At 31.2% G+C, this 25,490-nt stretch overlaps 1 protein-coding gene across 2 annotated transcripts; it reads left to right on the forward strand.

Moving 5' to 3' along the window:
• The first annotated feature begins 19,744 nt into the window (after nucleotides 1-19,744).
• LOC137811585 (Leucine-rich repeat protein kinase family protein) lies at nucleotides 19,745-25,490 on the forward strand. Of its 2 annotated transcripts, XM_068613377.1 has the most exons (15): nucleotides 19,745-20,425; nucleotides 20,546-21,083; nucleotides 21,303-21,814; nucleotides 21,902-22,031; nucleotides 22,257-22,328; nucleotides 22,406-22,474; nucleotides 22,584-22,655; nucleotides 22,778-22,846; nucleotides 23,014-23,180; nucleotides 23,257-23,510; nucleotides 23,753-23,879; nucleotides 23,969-24,034; nucleotides 24,338-24,524; nucleotides 24,606-24,738; nucleotides 24,923-25,490. In XM_068613377.1, exons 1-15 carry the CDS (start codon nucleotides 20,356-20,358, stop codon nucleotides 25,262-25,264), a joined length of 2,808 nt encoding a protein of 935 aa, XP_068469478.1. In that variant the 5' UTR covers nucleotides 19,745-20,355; the 3' UTR covers nucleotides 25,265-25,490. The 2 variants fall into 2 exon arrangements, with proteins under 2 accessions (XP_068469478.1, XP_090154772.1); XM_090298646.1 differs by lacking the exon at nucleotides 19,745-20,425 and having other exon boundaries at nucleotides 21,902-21,958.

Raw genomic sequence — 25,490 nt, forward strand, 5'->3', positions numbered from 1 at the left:
CAATCTAAATAATTGATATCCTCTCATATATTTTGCTTGTCAACATTACATTCACATAAACAAACAAGTTTAAGTGTATAAGGTGTAAAAAGAGTATCATTTAACATGTTATACTATTTAATGGAATTTTGAGATCTTAGAAAATACATGAGATGATGAGGAAAAATAATCTAATTCTTAGATGCAAAAGTAAAGGAGATTTTTAGAATTTTGTAATTATAAAGGAATAAAACTTATGAATCACACTATGAAATTGGTTGAGCCATAATAAGAGAATAATGAATTTGACTCTATGCTGAAAAATGTATAACAAAAATCATTTACCCTTTGTGAAACTCATGGAAATGTAAGAAAGTAAAAAAAATCATTTACCCTAAAAAAATACAAAATTAATTTATATTATAGAAAAGGAATATGATTGAGTGTCTCCAAAACCAAATTTTCTAAAAAAATATTAAAAAATATGTTTTAAGTAACTTATATCGAAATTATAAAAAGTCTCATATGATGTAACTATTAATGTGAGAACTATGAGTTAAAGACTACGAATTTTTCTAAAAGAATATAACTATATATAAGAGTTTGACTCTTTATTTAATCTAGTCTTAGATGTGCTTACCAATAATATATACAAAATTGTCTGTAATTGTATGAATTCATTTTGCAAATTTTATACTTTTGATTCAAGGGAAGAAGTTATGTTTTCACTTGAATGAGTGTAGGACAAAGTATGTTTACAATTAAGTAAGAAACAAAAAAGGAAAATGATTTAGAATTAGAAGTAAAAAAAAAAAGTTACAACGCAAGTTTCAAAATTTAAACATTGTTTGACTAGTTATATTCTGTAATTAATGACAATTGTTGATTTTTTTATTGACAACAAAAATAAAAATAAAAGTAAAATGCAAAATAGCACTTAAAATAAGAATGCTAATAATTAATTGTGTGGTTTTAGAAAATGATAAAATATAAGATGAACAGATAGAGGATATTGATGTAACATCAACCAAAAAATTTGGTTAATATGGCTTAGACAAGTGTAAAGAAGGTCACTAGAAACATCTACGGAAGAGAATAAACCACATGATTTTTATCACTATAAAATGCAAGAGAGAAATAAAAATCAAAAGAAATTTCATAACATCCTATTATAGAGAATTTAATCTTTAATCCAACTAAATTCACATATTATCACAATAAGAAAATCTCTAAATATTAATGGATTTCACTATTCTACTAATAAATTTCTAAATATTAATGGATCCCACTATTCTACTAATAAATTACAAGTATATTATTACGGTTATTTATTTTTTCCTAATGTGATCATGAAATCACTCATACATATTTAATTACATAGTATTTCTAGTTAAAATAAGCAAAACATATTAGGTTATTCATTAAACTTTTTTTAACTTAGTACTTATACATATTTCCAAGCTAAGTACACAAGGTCTATCCAAATTATGTAACAATAAAGTTGTTTGATTACAATGTTCACAATCTCTAGAGTGAATATGAATAATATTTCATTCCTCTTGGAGAAAAACATCATATTCAAGTGAATGATTTACAATTAAATATTTATATAAACTTAGTCCTATAGTAAACAAACTACTATTCTTGAACTTAAGGCTTTAAAATTTTATCACTTGTGTGTGTAACATTCATGGTGGCTCTTAAAACTTTTCTCTTTCTTATTCACCAACCTTTTTCATGGTGATGGAAAATTCTAAGTTTTTTTTTTTTTTTAGATTTTTTCAATATAGAGCACAATCTAAATCGATTATCAAAGGACATGTATATATTGTATTCAATGTTTAATATTTTTTCTATACAAATTAATTTGTGGGTTCAAGTTTAGAATGCAAAAAATTATAAAATACAAATGGAATTTCAAAACAAAAGGTCAAGAAATGAAAGTTCAATTCAGATTTTCAAGATTTGTACAATTTCTCTTATCATAATTATCTAAATATTCAAATCAAAGTTTGAACAATTAATTGGTTCAATTAATAAATTCAATAAAAAATGCCATTGAATAAAAAATCTGAGTAAATCAAAATATCATTCAATCTAATATGTATATAATTATTAAATCAAGATTCAATATATTCCTTATTTGATTCTAAAATTAAAACACAATTTAATATCATAAAATGTAAATATGAAATTAAAGAGAAGAAGAACAAACTCAAAGTATTAAACAATAATTACAGTAAAACTTAATTCAGATTGTATGATCTTGATTCTTTGAATTGAATTTTAAAAATTGGTTCTCAATTGATGAAGATCGAAGAACACAAAAGAAAAGAGAAGATGGAAAGACAATTATGAAATTTGAGAGAAAAGGAGAGGAAAAATAAATTCTAAACTTGAAAAACTAAACATATGAATTCAATATGTTTAACTAGAGCTTATTTATTTGTATGTAAGATCTGATTAGCTGTATTCACAAATATAATTATGGCTCTAATTAGGTATATAAACTAAGAAAGTCAAATCTACATGACTTTTAATACAAAAATACAACAAATTTGCCTCAATTTTTTTTAAAATCATAAAAAATAGAAGAAAACTTTGAATCCATAAAAACATTTACTCATTTTGAAGCCTTGGAGATGTAGAATCAAATGCAATAGGATTCAACCAAAAATAATATCTATAGAAAAAGTTATGGCAAAAAGAGTAAGCAAATGTCAAATTGGTTAGAAATACAAAATTAAAACAATTATGTATATTGAATCCAATTTATTACAACTAAAAATAAATTATTTAAAAACTCTAAATAAAGTATATTGAAATTATTTTCAATGTACATTAAATCTATAAATGTGTGCACAAAATATGTGTTTCCATGGTGTGTTTCTTATATAGTTGTCCAAAATAGTTATTATTATGTGTACTTTTTGAGTCATTGCTTATTAGAACTTTTCTTAGAGGGTGATGATTTTATTTTGACATCCTCAAACTTGTTATACTTCGAGGTGATTAAAATAAAATTTCTTATCTTTACAATTCACTTTATGTCACTAACAATACCAAAAAAGGGTTTCACACATTTATAATTGGTATTTGTGTCAAGATCTTTTTGAGATAGCCATTGTGTGCTAATTGTAGGAAGCTAAGTGTTAAGATTTTTTACATATTAGTCTCTTTAAATTGTGTATATTCTACTTGACCTGGATTGTTTGATGATTGATGATATCATAGGAGACATTTGTTGATAAGTGCTCCATCACGATCATCTAATCTTGTTTCTCCTTAGAGAGATGTATGATCTTCAATATTAATGTCTAACATTGCATAAATCTAAGAATACTCTTGAGAATTTTCTCTTTATCTTCTTACTTCTCATGATTTTCTTCTTACTTCTCTTGATCTTCTTGTTGTTTCTTTATCTTGTTTGCTTCTGACACTTCACAATGAAAATTTGTTTCAACACAATTTTCTCAACTTTCATTCTCTTTGACTTAAAGGGCCCATGCCATGAGGATAAGTTTTGTGGTCAAGAAGAATATGGTTGTCTGCAAATGACAAAATCGTTTGGTGTTTTCTTACTTCTTCTTGTAACTCTTATTGATTTTTTTTTATCAGCAAATAATAAATTAAATTAATAGGATACTTCAGGGGTATCCCAACCCTTATACAAAAAACCTTGCTCTTCCCTCTTACTCACTAGATACACAAGTATGTAAAGAAGCTTAAAACTTGCTTCCCTATTACTAGATATATGAATTTGTAAGCTGGGAAGATTTTCTCAGAAAACCTTAAAAACAACATCCCTGTATTACATCAGGCCAGGAACCAACCTACTGATTCTTAAGACTTACCTCACGCCTTTTATCAGCCCTTTTGAGTTATGATCCAGGCCTTATAGCAGATTGTATTAGACCAAATTTCAGTTCCTTCGATTTGCTCGAGGTTCCTTTCACAAAACTACCCCACAACTTCTGAATCAGTTCTCCCCTATTGTGGCTCTAACTCGTGCCTTCCTGCTTCCCTCCTATGCAATACACCCTTGTGCAGATGCACTAAAGTCAGATCTTCCTAGGCCTACAGCAACCACTTATTGATGATACCTTTGTAGTATCGTCTAAGACTTTTGGAAAACTTTGTACTCTCGTGTAGCATTAATCTTCTTCTTTTGTGAGGTTGTCTAACATGACCTTCACTACAAGAAAATCATTAAATATAAATTAATTTTAGAGACCAAAATAATTAGTTATTATTTGACTAAATTAGAGATCATTAAACTAAAAAATTATTGGTATCTAAAGCAATTTCTATTATTAATAAAAATTTATAAAATAGTTTCTAAATTAGTATCTAACCATTAGCTACCAAAGTTTTAGTTACTTACTAATTTATAATCTAAAATATTAGTAGCTAAAACCTTGGTAGCTAATCTAGATACTATTGAACAATGTGTTTTGATGTTTCCAAATTTGCTTGGAAGACTTGAAGGATCTAATGCTGTGTGTGTGTTATTTAGTAGATTTTGAGTTGTCAATTTACATCTAATATTGATGCAAATTCACTTGATTCTTAATCTCTTTTGAAAGAAGTGTTAATTATATTTTCACTTATTGATGCAAGTTACTATTTTAAATTATATTTTCATTATAAACATGCTAGTTTTACATTAAAGATAATTAGGTCCATTAGCGAAATTAGTAATAATTTTTTATTTATTTAAAAGCTCCTACTAATAGAATTTAAAATAAATTTTTAATCTAGACCATGAATTTAAAAAAGGTTAGAATAACCTTAAAAGAATAGTGTGTCAATACATCATATTAAAGCCTTAGATTTGAAAAAATACGTTACACCTATTTTATTTAAAGATTAGCTTGACCCATTTTTATCTTATTTGTATATTTTAAAAATAGCTTTAAAGCATTCTAATTACTTTAAAAGGATATAAGATAATCACGTTTAATGGATTTTTTCTTGCATATTTCTAGTTTTATAAATTTGTTTTTACACAAATATTAAAAAAATAAAAAATACAATTCATGTTTAAAATAAACAAACGGCTATAATATTTTCCCAAGATATTATAATCCATACCTAATTAATATAATTATGGGAAAAAATTAAATTAAAATAGTATTTTATATTTAAGCTAAAGTAATCAATCACCCAATGGAGCAAATGAAGCATCCCACCACATTTAATTGGAGAAATAGTAATGCCCTTCTTAGCCAATATGCTTATGCCATGCATTCAAAATACTTGAGACTCTTTTTTTTTCTTACCACATACTATGTTCTTCTAATAAAATAATCACTGAAAAGTTACCCATTTCTTATACTCCAATACTACTATAGTATGAATAAACATAATTAATATGAGATAGAAAGAGAATAGAATAATTGAGTCCCTAATTAATTTCAGTAACTCAATGATTTGGGTCCAAAAACCTTAAAATATTAAAGTGGGTGTGCATGAAAACCCTATTTTTTTTTATTGTTTGATGCTTGGTAAGCCCTTATAATGCAAATCAACTTTACGTACTTGGAACTTTATTTTATGGTTATAAATGGTGGAATTTTATACGACATAAATGTGTTTGGCATCCAACATTTACAGGTTTAGAAGGTGATGATGTTGTCAAAGCCTAAATGATGGGTTCCAAAAAGAAGCATTCCAATTCTAACCAAGACATAACACATCAAAACGAAGAGGGACAAAACATCAGTGTCAGGTCAGGGCACACTAAAACCCTACTTCTTTGTCTCCAAACCATTGGTTTGTGTTTTCTCACTTTTTTGCTCATAAATTGTAACCTCTTCAATGTTACGTACACATGACGAAATCAGGATTATAGAGGTTTTTTATGAGAATCATCACACTTACACTCTAAATTTACAAAAACTTGTAATCTGTATGGAAATTTTTCTTTATAAAATATTTTTTATAAATTAACTTTTTTTTTCAAATAAAGAAACAAAAATATGAAAAATATAAAAGTTTTACATATTAAACTATAATTAAATATGTTTTTTTATATATATTTTTAAATCTAAAATTAATTTTTATCTTTAATCTAAACTTTGAAATAAAATTATTAAATAAGTAATTAAATTGACTTATTTCATAATTTTCCTTAGTACAAGTATTATAAGGTCTAAAATTTGAATTAAAAAAAATAATTTTCTATTATAATACATAGACGGAAATATATTTAATCCATTAATTTATATATAACAAATTTTAAACTTTACAAATATTTATTTAACTTGTTTGTTGTATAAAATTTTATAGAAAATTTTATTCAAGCATATTCTTAATGTTTTTTATAAATCTATATTATGTATTATTATTATATTCAAGACTTTATTCAGAGAAATAATATCAACTATAAATTCGTACTTAAGAATTAAGACTATTAGTTTCTCTAATATTTACAGTGATTATTTTGCTACTGTATCATCTAAGTTATTGTTTTTTTTTTTCAAATTTTGAACCTTTAACGACTCCGGGTTTTCAGAAAAATATTAAAACAAAAAGAGAATGAGAGACAGATAAAAGAAAGAAAAATGTTTTTTAAATGAATATATTAAATATTTAGAATATGTATTTATAATAAAATAATGGTTGAGTTTTATAAATTTTAAGAGTAAATAAATCTTAACTAATTACTACAACAATTATTTTTATTTTTTTACTCTTATTTTCTAATTGATAATTATTTGAATGATATATAATATTAACTTTTGAGAAATTTAAAGTGTAGAGTCGAAATGAACTATTTTAATAATATATAAGAAGAAAAACATATATATATATATATTTTAAATATTGAGTTGTTTTTAATCAGCAATAAAAAATAAAATAAAAATTTAAAATATTGAGTTGAAGAAGATTTAATATATCTTATATAATTTGATTCGTGATTTATTCAATACAGTCTCTAAAATTAAAGTAATAAAAACTTAAAATTATAAATGAATGTAACACCAATAAATATTAAGACTAGATCTTGTATTACTATTCCAATTATTTAATCATTTGTTAAATAAATAAATTAAGTGTTGTATGACACTAAAAAATAGAAGTGTAAATATGTTGTAATTAACTCCAAGATCCACTCAATCCATTTTCGTGGACACATTGGGATGTATCTTAAGGAAACTCACTTAAATTTCAAATTCGATAAATTCGGTAAAAGAAGTATATAATAAGAATATAATAGCTTTTCTCCTATTTAATAAATATTAAAAATATGTATTTTAAGATGACTTTTTTAAGAGTTTATTATTTTCTTTTAAATTATACAACCCCAATTGTCGAATTCAACACAATCCAATTATAATTTAATTGCATAAGATCGATAAATTAAAATAGATACACTCAACATAATATAATTTAATTTAATTAAGTTGGATCAAGATTTAGATTAAATTCAATGTTCTAAATAATTTTTGTGTGCAATATGTTAGTTTTTTTAATTTATAAAAATGAATAAAAACTATTTGATTACATGTTACATAAAGATTAATTAAAGCTATGACTAGATTGGACTATGTGATGCTTTTTTAACTCCTATGGATTCCAAACTAACTCAAGAGCCAAACCCTTTTTACCTTCATCATTTGTAAAACTAAAAGTAAATGTTGTGGTGGAAACTTAATGACCACAACCAAAAATAAAGGTGATGATGACCACTAACAAGTCTAAACTTAATATATTATTTAAATAAAAATATAAACTTAATTAGATAAAAATAAAATAAAATAAAGGGTTTGAAATTGGAAGTGACCATAGATGATTACTAAATATTAATGGAGGTTGCACTAAAACAAAACCAAAATAAAAATCAATAGGTATCTAATTATCTCATCCCATTACAATCAATAGACACATTGCGTGCAACACAATGACATAAGATGATCCAATCAATAAAAGCTATAACCCACATTATATATATTATATATATAAACCTACTAGAGCAATGCGCACTTCATTTATATTCTCTTTCATTTTCTTTCCTCAGATGAGACTTGTCACATTTTAAAACCATATGCATTAAAGTTTATAATAAATAATACATCATTGATAGCATATTCTTTATATATTTTCAATTAGTTACAAACTAAAAACTAGTTAAGAGAATTAAATAAGTTTTTGATACTCCATTTTCAAATTTGTATCTAGCCTTTTTTAATGTTTTTTTATGTTCATTTAACTACCATGTTTAGTTGGAAAAAATAATTATTCTCTTAGTTTTAAATTAATGTCATGGCTAATTCAAAAGTAGAGTTATATTTTAAGACATTAAGATACCATCTTCCAAAAGTTTAAGATAATGAATTGTTTATGAGTCTTAATGTATGAATTGTGAGTATGTGGGTCAATTTTTTAGAGTGATAAAAAAGGGTTATTGAAGTAAAAATTTATAAAAAAGAAGAAGAAGAACATAGGAATGAAAAGTATTAAAAACTTTGAGGCTTATGATTGTGGAGGAAAAAGGTTAGTTTGAGAGGTTTGGGGGGGTGTTGAGTGGGGTGGAGTAGGGAGGGTGAAAAGAGAAAAGGAAAAGAAGTGTAGTAAGCAAAAAAATGAAATGAATGAGGCTGCAAAAGGAAATTCCCACTAAGAAATTCTTTATGATAAGGAAAGAATTATTTTATATAAAGAGAGGGTGGTGAGGCGGCGAATGATTGGCAACTCGCAAAAACACAAAGTGGATCAACTCCATGCAACCTTCTCCTTAGTGGAATTGCTTTTCATTTCTTTAATTAATCAATGAAAAGTTTACAAAATGTTTTTCCCTTATTCCCCTCTCTACACGATTCTTCTTTACCCCTTCTTCTTTTTTCTAATTTTTTACTTTTCACTTTGCAAATTTTCACTCTTCTTACCTCTTCTACTATGCATAGTGATGGTCTTAATAATGTTGAGAACTTAGAATGATAATAAATAAGTTCACTGGCATATTATATTATTAATTAATAAATTAAGTAATAGTCATCGGTTAGGAATTAGAGACTATGCTAATCTAGATCCTTTTTAAGTAGAAGATTCTTTGTTAGTCAAATATTATTACATGTATTCAAATGTTCGACAAATTAAGGGTAGAGCATATATAAGATGAGTACAGAATATAAGAGTTTATTTGATATTGATGACTTTTTACAATAAGTGTACCGCGTTGTCAGAAATAATAATGTGTCCTTAAGGACGGATGTCAAACCTATAAGGAACCGTTAAATATTCAAGTAAAAGTTCCGCTAAATATAAAACAAAATAATAAAAGTTTGTTGGGATGACAATGATTAACAAGAAAACAAAGCAAAAAGTTGTTGCTTCAATTGGAAAAATAAGGATTGAGTTTCATCTTTCTCACTCTTTTGTATTTAGATTAGCCTGATAATATTATGTCATTTGATTGATATTGATACCCGTATAAAAATCATTTATATTGATTTTTCGTATATTTATAAAAAAAACTTATAATCAAGCTCAGGTGTTAATAGCAATTAACATTTTAAGTCTATCCCTTTTAAGCTTTGTATATTCTCCTTCTGCCAATCATCTCCATTCTCCTTAGAATCCTGAAATCAACATCAAATTTGGGAATAAATCGTTCCTATTCAAATTAAAATCATAAAATATGTAAAAAGGTAGAAGTTCATAAATTAAAGATTATTTTATACTTATTTTAGCAATTAATACTCATAAGTGCCTATATTCTAATATGAAATATTAGTGAAATTTGACACTTATCAACTATCAAAGCTTGGAAGTGCAAAGAAAAAAGGCCAACATCAATTCACCATAAACAAATAATATAGACTCTAAACATTGATCAAGCCAAGTTCCTCTCGATTGAAGGAAGAGACATGAATGGCTCCCATATAGAAATTCATTGAAAATGGGGAATGCATCGAACAAGACAAAAAGATTATGCAAAAGAAGTGCTCTCATTTTGTAATTGTAGATGAGGAATTGTTCAAAGGACAATTGTGCCAAATATTTGAAGAGATGTATTAATTGTCAAGAGTATGGAAATAAGTTATATTTGAAAGACAAAGAGTTTCATCAAGTTAGTTCCATGTGGTCATTTGCAACATGGGGTATGGATAGGCTCATTCCCGCTTGATAAAGGCCATCACATGTTTATGTTGGTAGTTATTGGTTATTTCACAAAGTGGATTGAGGTCGACCCCTTAGCCAACATCTCAACTAAGAATGTTTAAAACTTTGTTTGGAAGAATATTGTGTGCCAATATTGTATCCCCTATACAATTGTAACATAATGGACATCAATTCACCAATTGAAGCCTCATCACATTTTATGAAGGTCTCATCATATGACATATTATTAATTCAGTTGAGCACCCTAAAACAAATACTCAAGCCAAGACAAACAATAAAGTTATCTTAAATGAGCTACAAACTTGGCCTCAACCTTCACCCTTTGTGCACATTGGCCTGAAGGGTTTAAGTGCAACATATCACACTCCAAGTGAAAAACTTATAAAGACATCAATTTTTCAATGTAGCTATGTCAACGCAACATTTAAAACCTGCAAAACACTCATGGTAAACTCATAGAAAGGAAAAAAGATGTGCACATCCGTGAACAAACACACATAGACACATATAGAAGAACTCATTTTGGGCTCCTTCCCTTCCATGGAAAACACTCTATGGCACAACAACGCTCAATGGAAACTATCCCGACCTCGACAATATTTGTCAACATGGGCACACTAGGCGAAAAAGACTCGACCATAGATGACCACCTATACTTAGAAAAGTACTTGGTCACATGTGTATCTCCCCAATCGTAACCTTACCTAAGGGGAAGGTTACTCTCGATCTACTCTGCAACGAGGTCTCTCGCTTTGCCAAAAGCATAAGCTTGACACAACAACCCCATCTTAAAAGTAAAACTCGCATTTTCAACACCAACTGAAAACTCACCATCATCACTCGATGACCACTCACTCAAAGAAACAGACATACTAGAAGAAAAAAACATGACTAACCTGGTAACATAAAGAATTCTCTGCACCTAGTCACTATTCAAATCTTAGGAAAGCCAAATGTGGTCTCATGAGAGTGACCCACCACATAGTTATAGCCAAAGAATCATGAACATCATGATGAACCACAACCATTAGATGGATTGAAAAATGGTTAGCATTGAACGCCAGTCACACTTCCCAAAAAAGATGTCCCAAATCACCCACATCTTATCATAAACTATCAAGTATGTGCATCAACATGTCATCCATGACTTTTCGAGATTACATCTCTCGAGAGCCCGGGGACTAAGAGAAATAGGTAGCCAAAGTGGTCTCGACCAAAAAAATCTTGGGATGAGAGATTTTCTTTCAAATCTAAGGAGAAAATTTTTCTATCAAATCTTAAAAACTCTCAAACTAAAACTTTCTGAGTTTGGGGGATTAATGTACTGTACATAGTTGAAATGGTCTCAAATGTACATGACCAAGACGACATTGGAATAATAATCAAAATGATCCAATAAACATATCCAAATACATATTGAAAACCTATAACAATATTCACTTACAAATTATACTCGTAATCAACAAATTAAACAATAATAATTCGATAAGAGACACAAATCTCACAAAGACTCGTTATAACTTTATAAATAAGTTGACATATTTTATATGTATAAAAATATTTTAATAACATTTACAACTTATAAATACACGTATACTAACTTAAAAATGAGTAAATTTTGCATATAACCCTATACTTAACTAAAAGAATTGCTATTTATATCCATTTGGACAAGAAGGTCTTGAAACACCACAGCATAAACATGAGAAATAGTATGATAATAGAAGAGGAGCCCCTCTTAACCCGTGTAAGAACACAGAATATGCTGAATAATGCAATGGCCTACTTCAATTGGGGGAATATTCTTGCTCCTAATCATATTGAGCCACTTGCTTTCACATATTGCTTTGTTATTCCTTAGAACATTGTTAAATACAACTCGTGGGCTTCTCATGTGGGTTTCTATGTGCTTCATTTTAGTCTTTTGTTTTTTATTTAAAATTTACCTGAAATTTATAAAATATTTCATTAAAGTAAATTTTGTATTTCATTTACATATTCTAATTTAAAACTCATTTATTATTGGACATACAAGTTAAAAATTACATAGTATGAATTTGTTTATATAAATGTTTTAAATATATTATTATCCTAAAATTTGGAAATTTCATTCTTTCTTTCACGGTATTTTGTTTATAGTGATTATTTCTGATCCAAATATGATGATATATAATAAAAGGCATTATTAATTGAGGCAGTTTCTTTTTTCCCTCCAACATGAGGTGTAATAGTGGATGTCTCGGCCCAGCATGGATGTCACTATTATTGGGTCTTTCATTAGGAGCTGATTCTGCCTGCACCATATCATATCTTTATTTGCACCCAACATACTCACGTGAAATGTTCATTTTGTCCTTAATGATTTTAAATTTTTATTTTTTAGATATTTATATCCATAAGTCAAATAACAAAGTTCTAGATATATAAATCCAGAACTAATATGTCACTTCTGGATTTCACCATCCGAAAACTTATTTGGACAGCATAAATGACTTTCTGGATGTCAAGATCCATAAGCAAACATAAATGAATTTCGGATCTTAATCTTCAGCACCATTTACAACACACCATTACGGATATAAAAATCAGGAACTCATTACTCACTTTCGAATATGACCATCCAGAAACTTAAATGAAATATGAAAATGACCTTCCGGATTTTGAAATCCAAAATGTATAAAAATGACTTCCAGATCTGAAATCCATAAGTAAATGTGTGAAAAGGGTAAAATAGGATTTTAAAATTTTTGTTGGGTGGTAGTCAAAATTGATTGGTTGCAGCAATTACCCAAGTTAGACCTGTTAAACATAATTTTACCTAGGGCTATTTCACTTCTTTAAGAGAATATTCTTGTGAAGACGTAGTTACAAAATCATCCCGAAGAGTGTATTCATCAATCTAACTTGTTGTTTCTATCGGGAAAAAAACACACTAATGTATATAAGTATCATTTGACTTGGTAAATACGTAATACTTTTTTTTTTCTTTGGGACAATTGTGATATCAAATATTAGGACAACAAAGTTTAAATCTTATCTTAAAAAAAATTATTAAATAACAATCAAATTTATAGATAAAAAATAATGAATTACTAATAAATATTATTTTAAAGATTAAAAAATTATTCGTATTTAAAATAGTTTCTATTATTAATAAAAATTTATAAAATAATTTTTAAATTGATATTTAAATTACTTATCAAAATTTTAGCTACAAATGTTTTAAAGACTAATAAATATTAATTTAGAATATAACTTAATAAATAAAAAAACTTTGATAACTAATAATTAGATACCAATTTATAAATTATTTTATAAATTTTATTAATAATAGAAACTAATTTAAATACTAATAATTTTTTTTAGTTTATAAAATGATTTCTAATTTAATTAAATAATAACTAAGTATTTTGTCTTTAAAATTAATTTATATTTAATATTTTTCTTGTCGCAACCGTGTGTTTTTTTTGACATAATTTGATATAATATAACCTTTCTTGTGTGTGGGAGAAAAAAATTAATATTTTATTAAATTGAAATATTGGTGAAGAGGAGTGAATTGAATTATAAAAAAATCTCCAAAACTTAAAAAAAAGGAGTAAATATTTTTTAAATAAATTAAATTTGAGAATTTAAAATAATTTAAAGTTGTAATGATATTATATTCAAAGTTCTTTAGATTCTAAAGATGAAAGTAAGAGAAAACATAAAGAAATATTGGTTCCTCTCTCAGGAAGGTCTGCATATTTTAGATTTTGTCATTTGATATCCAAATTTTGATGATAAAAAATAAAGACAATTTTAATGTGTTTAATGTAGTTTATTTAATATGTCATGAACAATAGACGACGCTTGTTCTTTGCACTAAGCATCGTGTGCATAAACCTGTTTCATGAATGGTAACTGCTCAAATCAAGGACCAGTGAGACGAATGGCGCCACTGGGTTTTCATTTCAGATGGAGATACAGGTAGGTTTGCGCAGGTTCTTCATCTTCTTTCCCATGCTGAAAAGAAGAACAAGAAATCAACAAAATAGAAATAGGTAAAATCAGCGGAAGAATGAAACAAAATTAAGAAATTGACAAAGATCAACGAAAGAGTGTAAGAGCAAGAAGAAGTAATTTCAAAAGAAAAATAATGAACAAAAGGCACAACAAAACTCTTATACCAACACATTAATCTCTAGTCGATGTGGGATCTCCAACACACTCCCTCACGTTGAGACTACCAACTCGTGCGTAGAGATATATGTTATGGGTGGTCCGATAACGACCGATAGCGGGTGACCTGATAAACCCAACAAATAATCGCTAGGATAAGCTCGAAATAACTCTGATACCATGTTAAGAAGTGAACTTTAGGCTTAACTCAACCTCATAAAACCGGCTCAATGAAGTGAGGTTTGCATCCACTTATATACTATGAAAGATTTTAATCTCGAGTCGATGTGGAATCTCCAACATCACCTCATTGAGCCGGTTTTATGGGGTTGAGTTAGGCTTAAAACCCACTTCTTAACATGGTATCAGAGCACCGATCTTGGTGTCATGACAACTTCTCCATTTTTATCCCCTAAATAAAAAAAAATCATGTATAGCAAAGAAGGCATGTCTGATACAAACCCCGTACAAGGCTTCAGTGCCGAGCAAATTCAGCAATTGGCAAAGGCTATTTACTCGCTCAACAATAATGGTAAAAGTGACACGTTTGTTAGCTCTGCAGGTCTGCTTGCCCATAACTTCTCTTCTATTTATGCTTTTACAAAACCATGGATTTTGGATAGCGGAGCAACGGTTCACATTGAATCTGATTCACAATTTTTCACACACACTTCATCATCATTTATTCAAAATGTTAATCTGCCCACAGGCTCAACTGTGCCCATCTCATCTACGAGCACAATTAAATTCAATGACAAAATCACTCTCAAATATGTTCTTTGTGTTCCTTCTTTTAATTTAAATCTCACATCCGTTAGTAAGATAATCAGTTCACTAAATTGTTTTGTCGTTTTTACTCCACATGGTTGCGTTTTGCAGGACTTGGCCACGGGGAGGATGATTGGCTCGGGTAAACAACACGCAGGCTTGTACTACATGTCTCCTCTTCCAAACCAAGCTCCCGCATCTCAAATATCGACCGACCCTTATTTATGGCACAAGCATCTCAGAAATCCTTCTCCGGCGTGTCTACAACTTGTATCTTCCTTACTACCTATCCCTATCAGTAAAAATCTCATTCCCATTCATAATAATGGTAGTATTTGTCCCAAAGCTAAACAGACAAGGCTACCCTTTCCTTTAAGCACAATAAAATCTCATTCTCCATTTAATTTATTGCATTGTGACATTTGGGGTCCTCATAAAACCCCAACTCATTTTTGGAGAAAACGTTTTTTTCTCACTATAGTCGATGACTATACTATATGTACTTGACTATTTCTTATGAATCACAAATCTGAAACTCATCATCTCTTAGAGTCATTCATTACATTTGCACAAAATCAATTTCAGGCATCTACTAGAACCATCCGCATTGACAACGGACTGGAATTTATTTCAATGTATGATTTTTTTATCAAAAAAGTATTGAATATCAACGCACTTGCGTCTACACTCCTCAACAAAATGGAGTAGTAGAACGCAAATATAGACACATTTTAAACACAGCACGAGCCCTCCTATTTCAGTCCAATTTACCATTAGAATTTTGGGGGAGAATGTGTTTTAACCGCCACATATATCATTAATCACTTGTCATTACCTTTACTAAAAAATAAATCACCTTTTGAGCTACTATGTAATCAACCACCTTCACTTTCTCACCTAAAAACTTTTGGTTGCCTCTATTACACAACTGTTGTTTCACCTAAGCAAAAATTTGATCCGTGCACTCGAAAATGCATCTTCATTGGTTATCCTCACAGTAAAATAGCATACAAATTATTTGATATAGATGCATGCACTTTTTTTACAAGTCGGGATGTCATCTTCCATGAAAGTGTTTTCCCATTCTGCCAACAGTCACAGACACAATCCTCACCTCCATTACAAGGTATTTTGCCCACTATTGACATTGACTTACCCACTCCTGTCCAACATTCACTCGATCAACCTTCTTCTCTTACTTATCACAATGCACCTGAACCTCCATCAAACCAACCTTCTTCTCCTACTTGTCACAATACATTTGAACCTCCATCAAACCAACCCTCTTCTCCTACTCGTCATAATGCACCTGAACCTCCATCAAACCAACCTTCTTCTCCTACTCGTCATAATACACCTGAACCTCCAATAGACCAACCTTCTTCTCCCATGCTAAGAAGTCTAGCACCCATTACCAAACCTTCTCCAACCGACCTTCCTGTTCGACGATCCAGTCGCACATCAACCCCACCTTCCTAGCTTCAAGACCATGTAACGGGATCCCAAGCCAATCATTCGACCACTGCCCAAGACCGACCGAATGGAACCAGGTATCCTATGCATCATTTTCTTTCTAATTCACGATTTTCTTCTACACATAGTGCATATCTTGCTAACATCACAACCACCAAAGAACCTCACACTTATGCTCAAGCTATCCTTGATCCAAATTGGCAAAAAACAATGGACGAAGAGTTTTTCGCCTTACAGCTAAATCAAACGAGGACCTTGACACCGTTACCCGCTGGGCAGAAACTCATCGGATGCAAATGAGTCTATAAAATAAAGTACAACGCAAATGGTAGCGTTGACAGATATAAGGCGCGCCTTGTCGCAAAGGGGTACACTCATATTGAGGGTGTCGACTATTCTGAAACTTTTTCACCAACAACAAAATTAACAACTTTGAGGTGTCTCCTCATCATTGCAGCAACCAGAAATTGGTTTACTCACCAACTAGATGTGCAAAATGCCTTCTTACATGACACATTGCATGAAATTATTTATATGGACTTGCCACCGGGCATCATTGACAGGGGAGAACATTGTATGTCGACTCAACAAATCCCTTTATGGTCTCAAACAAGCATGTCGGACATGGTTTTCAACATTTTCTCATGTGATTAAATTTGTAGCATTTCAACAGTCCAAGACAGATTACTCTCTATTCACAAGACAAAATAACTCATCATTTACTGCCCTTTTGATTTATGTGGATGATATTCTTTTGACAGAAAATGATTTGACAGAAATTAAGCGTGTTAAATATTGTTTATTACAACAATTTTGCATTAAAGATCTTGGAGACCTAAAATATTTTCTAGGGATTGAATTTCCCCCTTCCAAAGCTCGTATTTACATGTCCCAAAGAAAATATGCGCTTGATATTTTGTAGGATATGAGATTCGTCCAGTCAAATTTCCAATGGAACAATACCTAAAACTGACACCAGACGATGGAGAGTTATTAAAGGATTCAGTCAAATACAGGCGACTCGTGGGAGGACTGATATACCTCACGTTACTCGACCTGACATAGCATTTTCGGTTCGGACCCTAAGTCAATATATACAGGATCCACGGAAACCTCATTGGGATGCCGCAATTCGATTCCTAAAGTACATCAAAGGATCAATCGGGCAAAGATTGCTATTGCCATCCGAAAACAATCTAACATTGACAGCTTATTGCGACTCAGACTGGGAGGTTATCAGACAACTCGGAGATCAGTATCTGGGTATTGCTTTTTCTTAGTTCTTCTATTATCTCATGGAAGTCAAAAAAATAGACAAACATATCAAGATCATCAGCGGAAGCAGAATACCGCGCGATGATACTGTTGCAGGATTTAAATGTGTCATGTAACTTGCCAACTCAACTTTTCTGTGACAATCAAGTGGCATTACATATAGCAACAAACCCAGTATTTCATGAACGCGCAAAACACATTGACATAGACTGCCACATTGTGCGAGAAAAATTACAAGCTGGATAATCAGTCCTTCATATGTATATCAACTCACAAATATTTTTATGAAGGCACTGAGCAAAGAACGGTTTTTGACGCTACAACAAAAGTTGGGGTTCATGATCTTCACCTACCAACTTGAGGGGAGTATTAAGGAAATAATAATTATCAAATTATATGCAATTATTGTATGCAATATTGTACGATATTTTACCCAATTATATGCAATTAATTTAATAATGATAGAATCTCATGATTAGGATCCCTACCTAATTAGATTGTAATTTAGAGAGAGAAACTCCCTATATATTTCCTATACATAAAGTGATGTAACCATGCACATAAAAGAATAAGAAACATCTCTTCTTCTTACCATTTTTTTATCATTTTCTTATATGGTATCAGAGTCATTTCGAGTCTATCCTAGCGAGTATTTGTTGGGTTTATCAGGCCACCCGCTATCGGACCACCCATAACATATATCTTCACGCACGAGTTGGTAGCCTCGGCGTGAGGGGTGTGTTGAAGATCCCACATCGACTAGAGATAAGGACATTTCATTGTAGATATAAGTGGATGCAAACCTCACCTCATTGAGCCGGTTTTATGGGGTTGAGTTACGCTTAAAGCCCACTTCTTAACACAAAAGGCACAATAAAGCTCCGATACCATAACAAGGTTACCGTTGTGCATTTGAGAATAACATTGAGTAAGAAGATGAAGAATGAAGAAAGATCAACAATAGAGGTTTGTTTTATTAAATTTCAATTATTATATTCAATTTTCACGTGAAACCATAAGCATTTTGAAAAATGTTTAAAACTTGTTTACCTTTAGTAACTGTAGTAAAAGCTTCCTCAAATATATTTTATTATATATCTTATACTATAAATGAGTAATGGTAAGAGTATATTTTGTCAATAAGCGCTTTTGCTAGAACACACAACTTCCTATAATTTTCTTTTGTGAACTTAAAAACCGAATGAAGGAAAAAGACATATTCACTGAAGTTCCTATAATTACATTCTTAATATTGAAGAAAATAAAGATAAACATAAAAAAGCAGAAATACTCAAACTTTCTTAAAAATCATTTGAATTTTTAACATAATACTCTAATACATTACCCTTTGAGGGGTACGAGAACTTTAGTGCACATACTAAATATTTTGTTTACTTCTTGAAACTATAACACTTTTTTTACTCCATTTTTGAGCATTGTTTCTAATCTCACCTCGTAGATATCACAGCTTTCAAGTTGTAATTTTTTCCAATTTTGGGTCTTGGGGGAAGTTGCAATCCGAGGAGTGAGAGAGATAAATAATATAGAACAGAAGAAAGTGTCAATGGAAAAATAAAGTTTCAGTAGAACATGTGAATGTGAAATCTGTGGCTTGGACCACTGAATAGATGCTGAGGTATATGAGAAGGACCACACCACACTCTTCTAGACTTAGTCTGTCTTCATGTCCACTTCATGCTTCATTTCTAATATGAAACTTACAATAAAGATCATAGTAGTATTTTTCTTTCTGCATTTTTCTCCAATTGAATAAGCTATTTATGTAAGAGTAGATTTACTCAATTCATATTGTGAGACTGATTAAAATAATATTTTATTCAAAACCATTCTTGTAAAAAAATCCATACAGATTTTTGGGTATGCAAAAAGCACCAATTGAAGTACATAATTGATGGCCCTCAAATCTACATTATAATCACTTCCTCCTTTTCAATCATTTGCCTTTGGCCACTTTTTTAGCTTGGTTTAAGCCCTTTTCGATTCATAACATATTACCTCATAATTTGGTTAACATTTTCTTGTATGCATCATAAACTAAAATGGGTGTGGTCTGAAAACACAAATTGTGTGCAACATAATGCTAAAAATGAAAAGTGGCCAAATGTGTGGATCATTAGGGTGGCGCATGGAAGGATCAAAGGTACAACAACATCTTATGTCTTGGTGTTGTTTTGTAGCCCCAAGACAAATTGTTATATGTTTTTAGGAGTTTCTTATAATAAAAAACAAGTACATGGGTGGCTTTCGTAGGTTGTGCCTGTGCCTTTCGTGTCACTCCTTTTTAGAAAAAAAGCAAAAGAAAAAGAAAAGGTGAACCAAAAATCTTTTGTTGGAAAAACAAGATTCCAAACATACGTTCAGATAAAGAGATGAACGTGAATGAATAATCAACATTCAACAAAGTCATCAATCGATAAAGTTAAAGTTGATTAGTGGGAGAAAGCTGGTTCAAGTTGAGATGCTGAACTGACTCAACTCAAACAAACAGTTAAATTAATCAACCACTTAAAATTCTTGTAGCAAAATTATTATTTTCTCTTCCTCACATCGATGGGTTTACCTTCTCTCCTTCTTGTTTTAACTCCTCTGCTGACATCATTGGCTATTTCCCAACCTGAAGGTGAGATGCATCTTTGTGATTCAGTTTCAGTTGAAGGAACCATGGTTCCTGAAACCTCCTTTTTCAATCATCATGTCATGTAATGATATAGAACACAGAATCTAACTTCTTCACATGCAGAGTTTGTGAGCATTGATTGTGGGGGATCAAGTAATTACACTGATAACAGCACGGGGTTGGCATGGATCTCAGACTCTGGGATCATGGAACTTGGCATTTCAGTGAAAGTGGAAAGTCCAAATGGAAGCATGGTGCAATATCAAAAGAGGAGAGACTTTCCCATAGACACCAAGAAGTACTGTTACACACTGAGGACAGAGGAGAGAAGAAGATACTTGGTGAGAGCAACGTTTCAGTATGGAAGCTTGGAGAGTGGAGACACGTACCCTCAGTTTCAGCTCTACTTGGATGCAACCAAGTGGGCTACTGTGTCAATATATGATGCCTCAAGAATATATGTTAAGGAAATGATAATCAGGGCTCCCTCAAATTCTATTGATGTCTGTATGTGCTGTGCTACTACTGGTTCTCCTTTCATTTCCACTCTTGAGTTGCGACCCTTAAATCTTTCAATGTATGCCACGGATTTTGAAGACAATTTCTTCTTAGAAGTTGCTGCCAGAATAAATTTTGGTGCTCCAACTGAAGATGCTGTCAGGTATGAAAACTGCCTCATTTTTATTTCCTTTAGTTTGATTTTGCTTTTTGGCAGATAACTGAAAGAAGACTTTCCAAAATTTTACCTCAGAATAAGCATCAGTATAAGTATACAACCGTGTTGCCTTTTTAAGGAAAAAGTGCAGCATGGTGGGAAGAAAATTCACTAATGTGATGACATGAGTTTGGTTCAATCGTTTTAAACAAAAGTATTCCTCAGGTACCCGGATGATCCATATGATAGAATTTGGGATTCTGATCTCATTAGAAGGCAAAATTATCTTGTTGGGGTAGCCCCAGGCACGGAAAGGATTGCCACTACAAAGAACATAGATGTAGAGACAAGAGAATACCCACCTGTTAAAGTAATGCAAACTGCAGTTGTTGGCAGAAAAGGAGTACTCAGCTACAGATTGAACCTGGAAGACTTCCCTGCCAATGCTCGGGCTTATGCATATTTTGCAGAGATTGAAGATTTGAACAAGAATGAGAGTCGAAAATTCAAATTAAAGCAACCTTATATAGCTGACTATAGCAATGCAGTGGTCAACATTGCTGAGAATGCCAATGGGAGCTACACTTTATATGAACCAAGTTACATGAATGTTACTCTAGAATTTGTTTTATCATTCTCCTTTGTTATGACCCCAGATTCCACTCGAGGACCTCTTCTGAATGCTCTGGAAATAAGCAAATATGTAGAGATTGCTGCAAAGACAGACAAACAAGACTGTAAGTTTTGAGTGGTAGTTTTTGCGAAATTAATTGGCTGATCCTGAGCCAGATAAACTGATTTCTAACCATACTTTCACTTTGCAGCAACCGTTGTAAATGCATTTCGGTTATTGTCGTCTGAAAGTTCCAAGACAAATGAAGGTGATCCTTGTGTTCCAACTCCTTGGGAATGGGTGAATTGTAGTACCACCACACCGCCAAGAATTACAAAAATGTAACATCTCAAATTATTTATGTGGGCAATTTTGTTTCATAGCAAGTGAATTACTGTTCTCTGAAACATTAATACCCGACACATGTTTTTGAATACTTATGAAATTTGGATTCCATAAAAAAAGTTGGAAAAACAGAATGGGAAATAGTGTTGTATTTTTTGCTATGCTAGACACTTACTGGAAGTTGAAAACAACTTTTTACTAATCGCAATTGTTTGTATTAGAATTATGTCGAGAAGAAATGTGAAAGGTGAAATCCCACCTGAGCTTAGCAACATGGAAGCATTGACAGAGTTGTAAGTACATCGATCTTCAAAATAGAAATGCTTCTAGTTTTTTCTTTAATGAGATTTCTCTTGTGTGTTTTGCTTAGGTGGTTAGATGGCAACCTTCTTACTGGACCATTACCTGACATGAGTAAACTTATCAATCTAAAGATTGTGTAAGTTCAGTTCATAGTGATGACAAACTTACTAATTTTCATAAACCCAAAAGCATTCTTTCTGTGTCCTCTATTTTCTTATTTTCCTTTTTCAATTGATGACATGCAGGCATTTAGAGAACAACAAGTTGTCTGGTCGACTATCGTCTTACCTTGGTAGTTTGCCAAGCTTACAAGCACTGTATGTAGCACTTATTCCCAAATCTTTCTCATTTCAAAGTTTAGAGCATACTTTTCCTAGTTAGCCTCGCTTGTCCAACTTCAACTTAACTTCTATGTGCTACCCTCATATGTTTGTGACAGGTTCATACAGAACAACTCATTTAGTGGGGAAATACCAGCTGGATTAGTGTCTGAAAAAATTATTTTCGAGTAAGTATGCTCAGCAACAGCACAAATTTTTTAACATAATGTAACTGCAGTTGCTTTAAATACTCACTGATTTGACTTGACAAAAAAATCAGTATGAACATAATAGAACAAGGATCTTTTCAGCTAGTCTTGTACCAAGATAATAGCTTATTTACTTTCTGTTCCAGCTTTGAAGGTAATCCTGGACTATACAGAGGGAACAAGAAGCATTTTAAGATGGTAGTGGGAATTTCAATTGGAGTACTAGTGATCCTTTTAATATTATTCTTGGTAAGTTTGGTGCTATTGCTCAATACACGGAGAAAGGCATCTCAAAAGAAACGTGAGGAAAAAGGTTAGCCATCCAATTTAAATCTAACTATTTTGTATAACTTGACTGCAATAAAACTTCTAACAAAGCATTACAACAGGCATTTCTGGACGGACTAATAGTAAACCTTTAACTGGATACTCATTTCTTCGGGGTGGAAGTTTAATGGATGAAAATACTACTTGCCATATTACACTGTCAGAGTTGCAAGAAGCTACTGAAAATTTTTCAAAGAAAATTGGAAAAGGAAGCTTTGGATCTGTTTACTATGGGAAAATGAGAGATGGAAAAGAAATTGCAGTTAAGAGCATGAGTGAATCGTCCTGCCATGGGAACCAGCAATTTGTTACCGAGGTAGAGTTCAAATTTGTCCCTCAAAATTTTCAAATTTGAATTCTGATTAACTACAAGTTCTGTTGTGAATATTTTTTACCATAAGAAGTTTATACCAACCAAAAAATATTATATCCCATGAATTTCACTAGTATGACATTCTCCAAAAATAAAAACTTAAACACCTCATGCCTACTTCATAAAACATGCATTTCTTATATAGTTACATGTGCAGTTATTTGATTATAGAATCACAAATGCAGGTGGCCCTCTTGTCCAGAATTCATCACAGAAATTTGGTTCCCTTGATAGGATATTGTGAAGAAGAATGTCAGCATATTCTGGTGTACGAGTATATGCACAATGGCACTTTACGGGATCACATTCATGGTTTATTGACTAACCTCGCAACCTCGTATGCATTTATTTACTTAATAGTAAATTTTGTGTCATGACACATCTTTCAAATCTTACGACAGATAGTTCCAAGAAGAAGAACTTAGACTGGTTAGCTCGTCTTCGTATTGCAGAAGATGCAGCTAAAGGTTGCTCAACAACTACCTTCATGGTCCTTAAGTAATTTTAGTATGGTTTAACATGCTTGTTAGTTCTTATCAGTAACTGTAATATTTTTTTTTGTTGATTTTGCTCAGAATTTTAGAAGTTTAGAAAATGATTTCTATCCTCTAGTATAATAGGACACACATTTAGTCATGTCACCTTCATGCGAAAACATGACATACAACTAGATTATCACATCATATGTCATTTTAAGGTGGTTCCTGACATATATACTAGTATTTTTCTTCGAAGTTAAAAGAGTTGAGTATGAAATTTGAATTCTACAGGTCTTGAATACTTACACACAGGATGCAATCCTAGCATCATTCACCGTGATATAAAGACAGGGAACATTCTCCTGGACATAAATATGAAAGCAAAAGTATCAGACTTTGGACTCTCTCGATTAGCTGAAGAAGATTTAACCCATATATCAAGCATTGCACGAGGAACTGTAGGCTACTTGGATCCTGAGTAAGTAATGGGTCTCATGCATGTTTGTGTTTTCCCAACAATGTGTTGAATTCAGTTTGTGTTTATTCTCTACAATTTCAGGTACTATGCAAGTCAGCAATTGACAGAAAAGAGTGACGTATACAGTTTTGGAGTTGTTCTGCTGGAACTGATATCTGGAAAAAAACCTGTGTCAGCTGAAGATTACGGTGCTGAAATGAACATTGTTCATTGGGTATGTGTGTCATCTGAAGATTAGGCTTACTCATACCATGACCTTAAGTTACTAATATTCATTAATAAAAATATCATGAAACATAGTTTTTTATAAATGGAATTTTTAAACTCTTATAAAGTTGTGCTTCTCAAAGATGTTGCAGACTTGGATGAAAAATCAGCATTGAGTTTAATTTTTGCAGGCTAGATCTTTAACTCGTAAAGGAGATGCAATGAGCATCATTGACCCTTCTCTGAATGGGAATGCTAAAACTGAGTCCATTTGGAGGGTGGTAGAAATTGCCATGCAATGTGTGGAACACCATGGTGCCTCAAGGCCAAAGATGCAAGAAATCATTTTGGCCATACAAGATGCTCTAAAGATAGAAAAAGGAACAGAAAATAAGCTAAAATCACCATCTTCATCATCATTTTCAGGTAGCAGCAGTTCAAAGCCACACTCTTCACGCAAAACTTTACTCACAAGCTTTCTTGAAATTGAGAGCCCTGACGTGTCAAATGGTTGCCTCCCATCAGCAAGATAAATTATATCTACCTTACTTACATTCCATTTTGTTTGTATATTTACTTCTTTTAACCAACCCTACTATACACCAGGAACAGTGTGACACTAACTAGTCACAGCATTCCCATTTTTGCTTTGCAACCAATGAAATTGTAATCTTCTTAATGATGACCATCACAATATGATTTACTGTGAATGCTATTTTCCAGAACATAAACAAAACATGGAAAACTAACTTTTTTCCA

Source organism: Phaseolus vulgaris, chromosome 2 (assembly GCF_051622355.1).
Source record: "Phaseolus vulgaris cultivar YP4 chromosome 2, ASM5162235v1, whole genome shotgun sequence".
In the NCBI taxonomy this organism is placed as follows: Eukaryota; Viridiplantae; Streptophyta; class Magnoliopsida; order Fabales; family Fabaceae; genus Phaseolus; species Phaseolus vulgaris.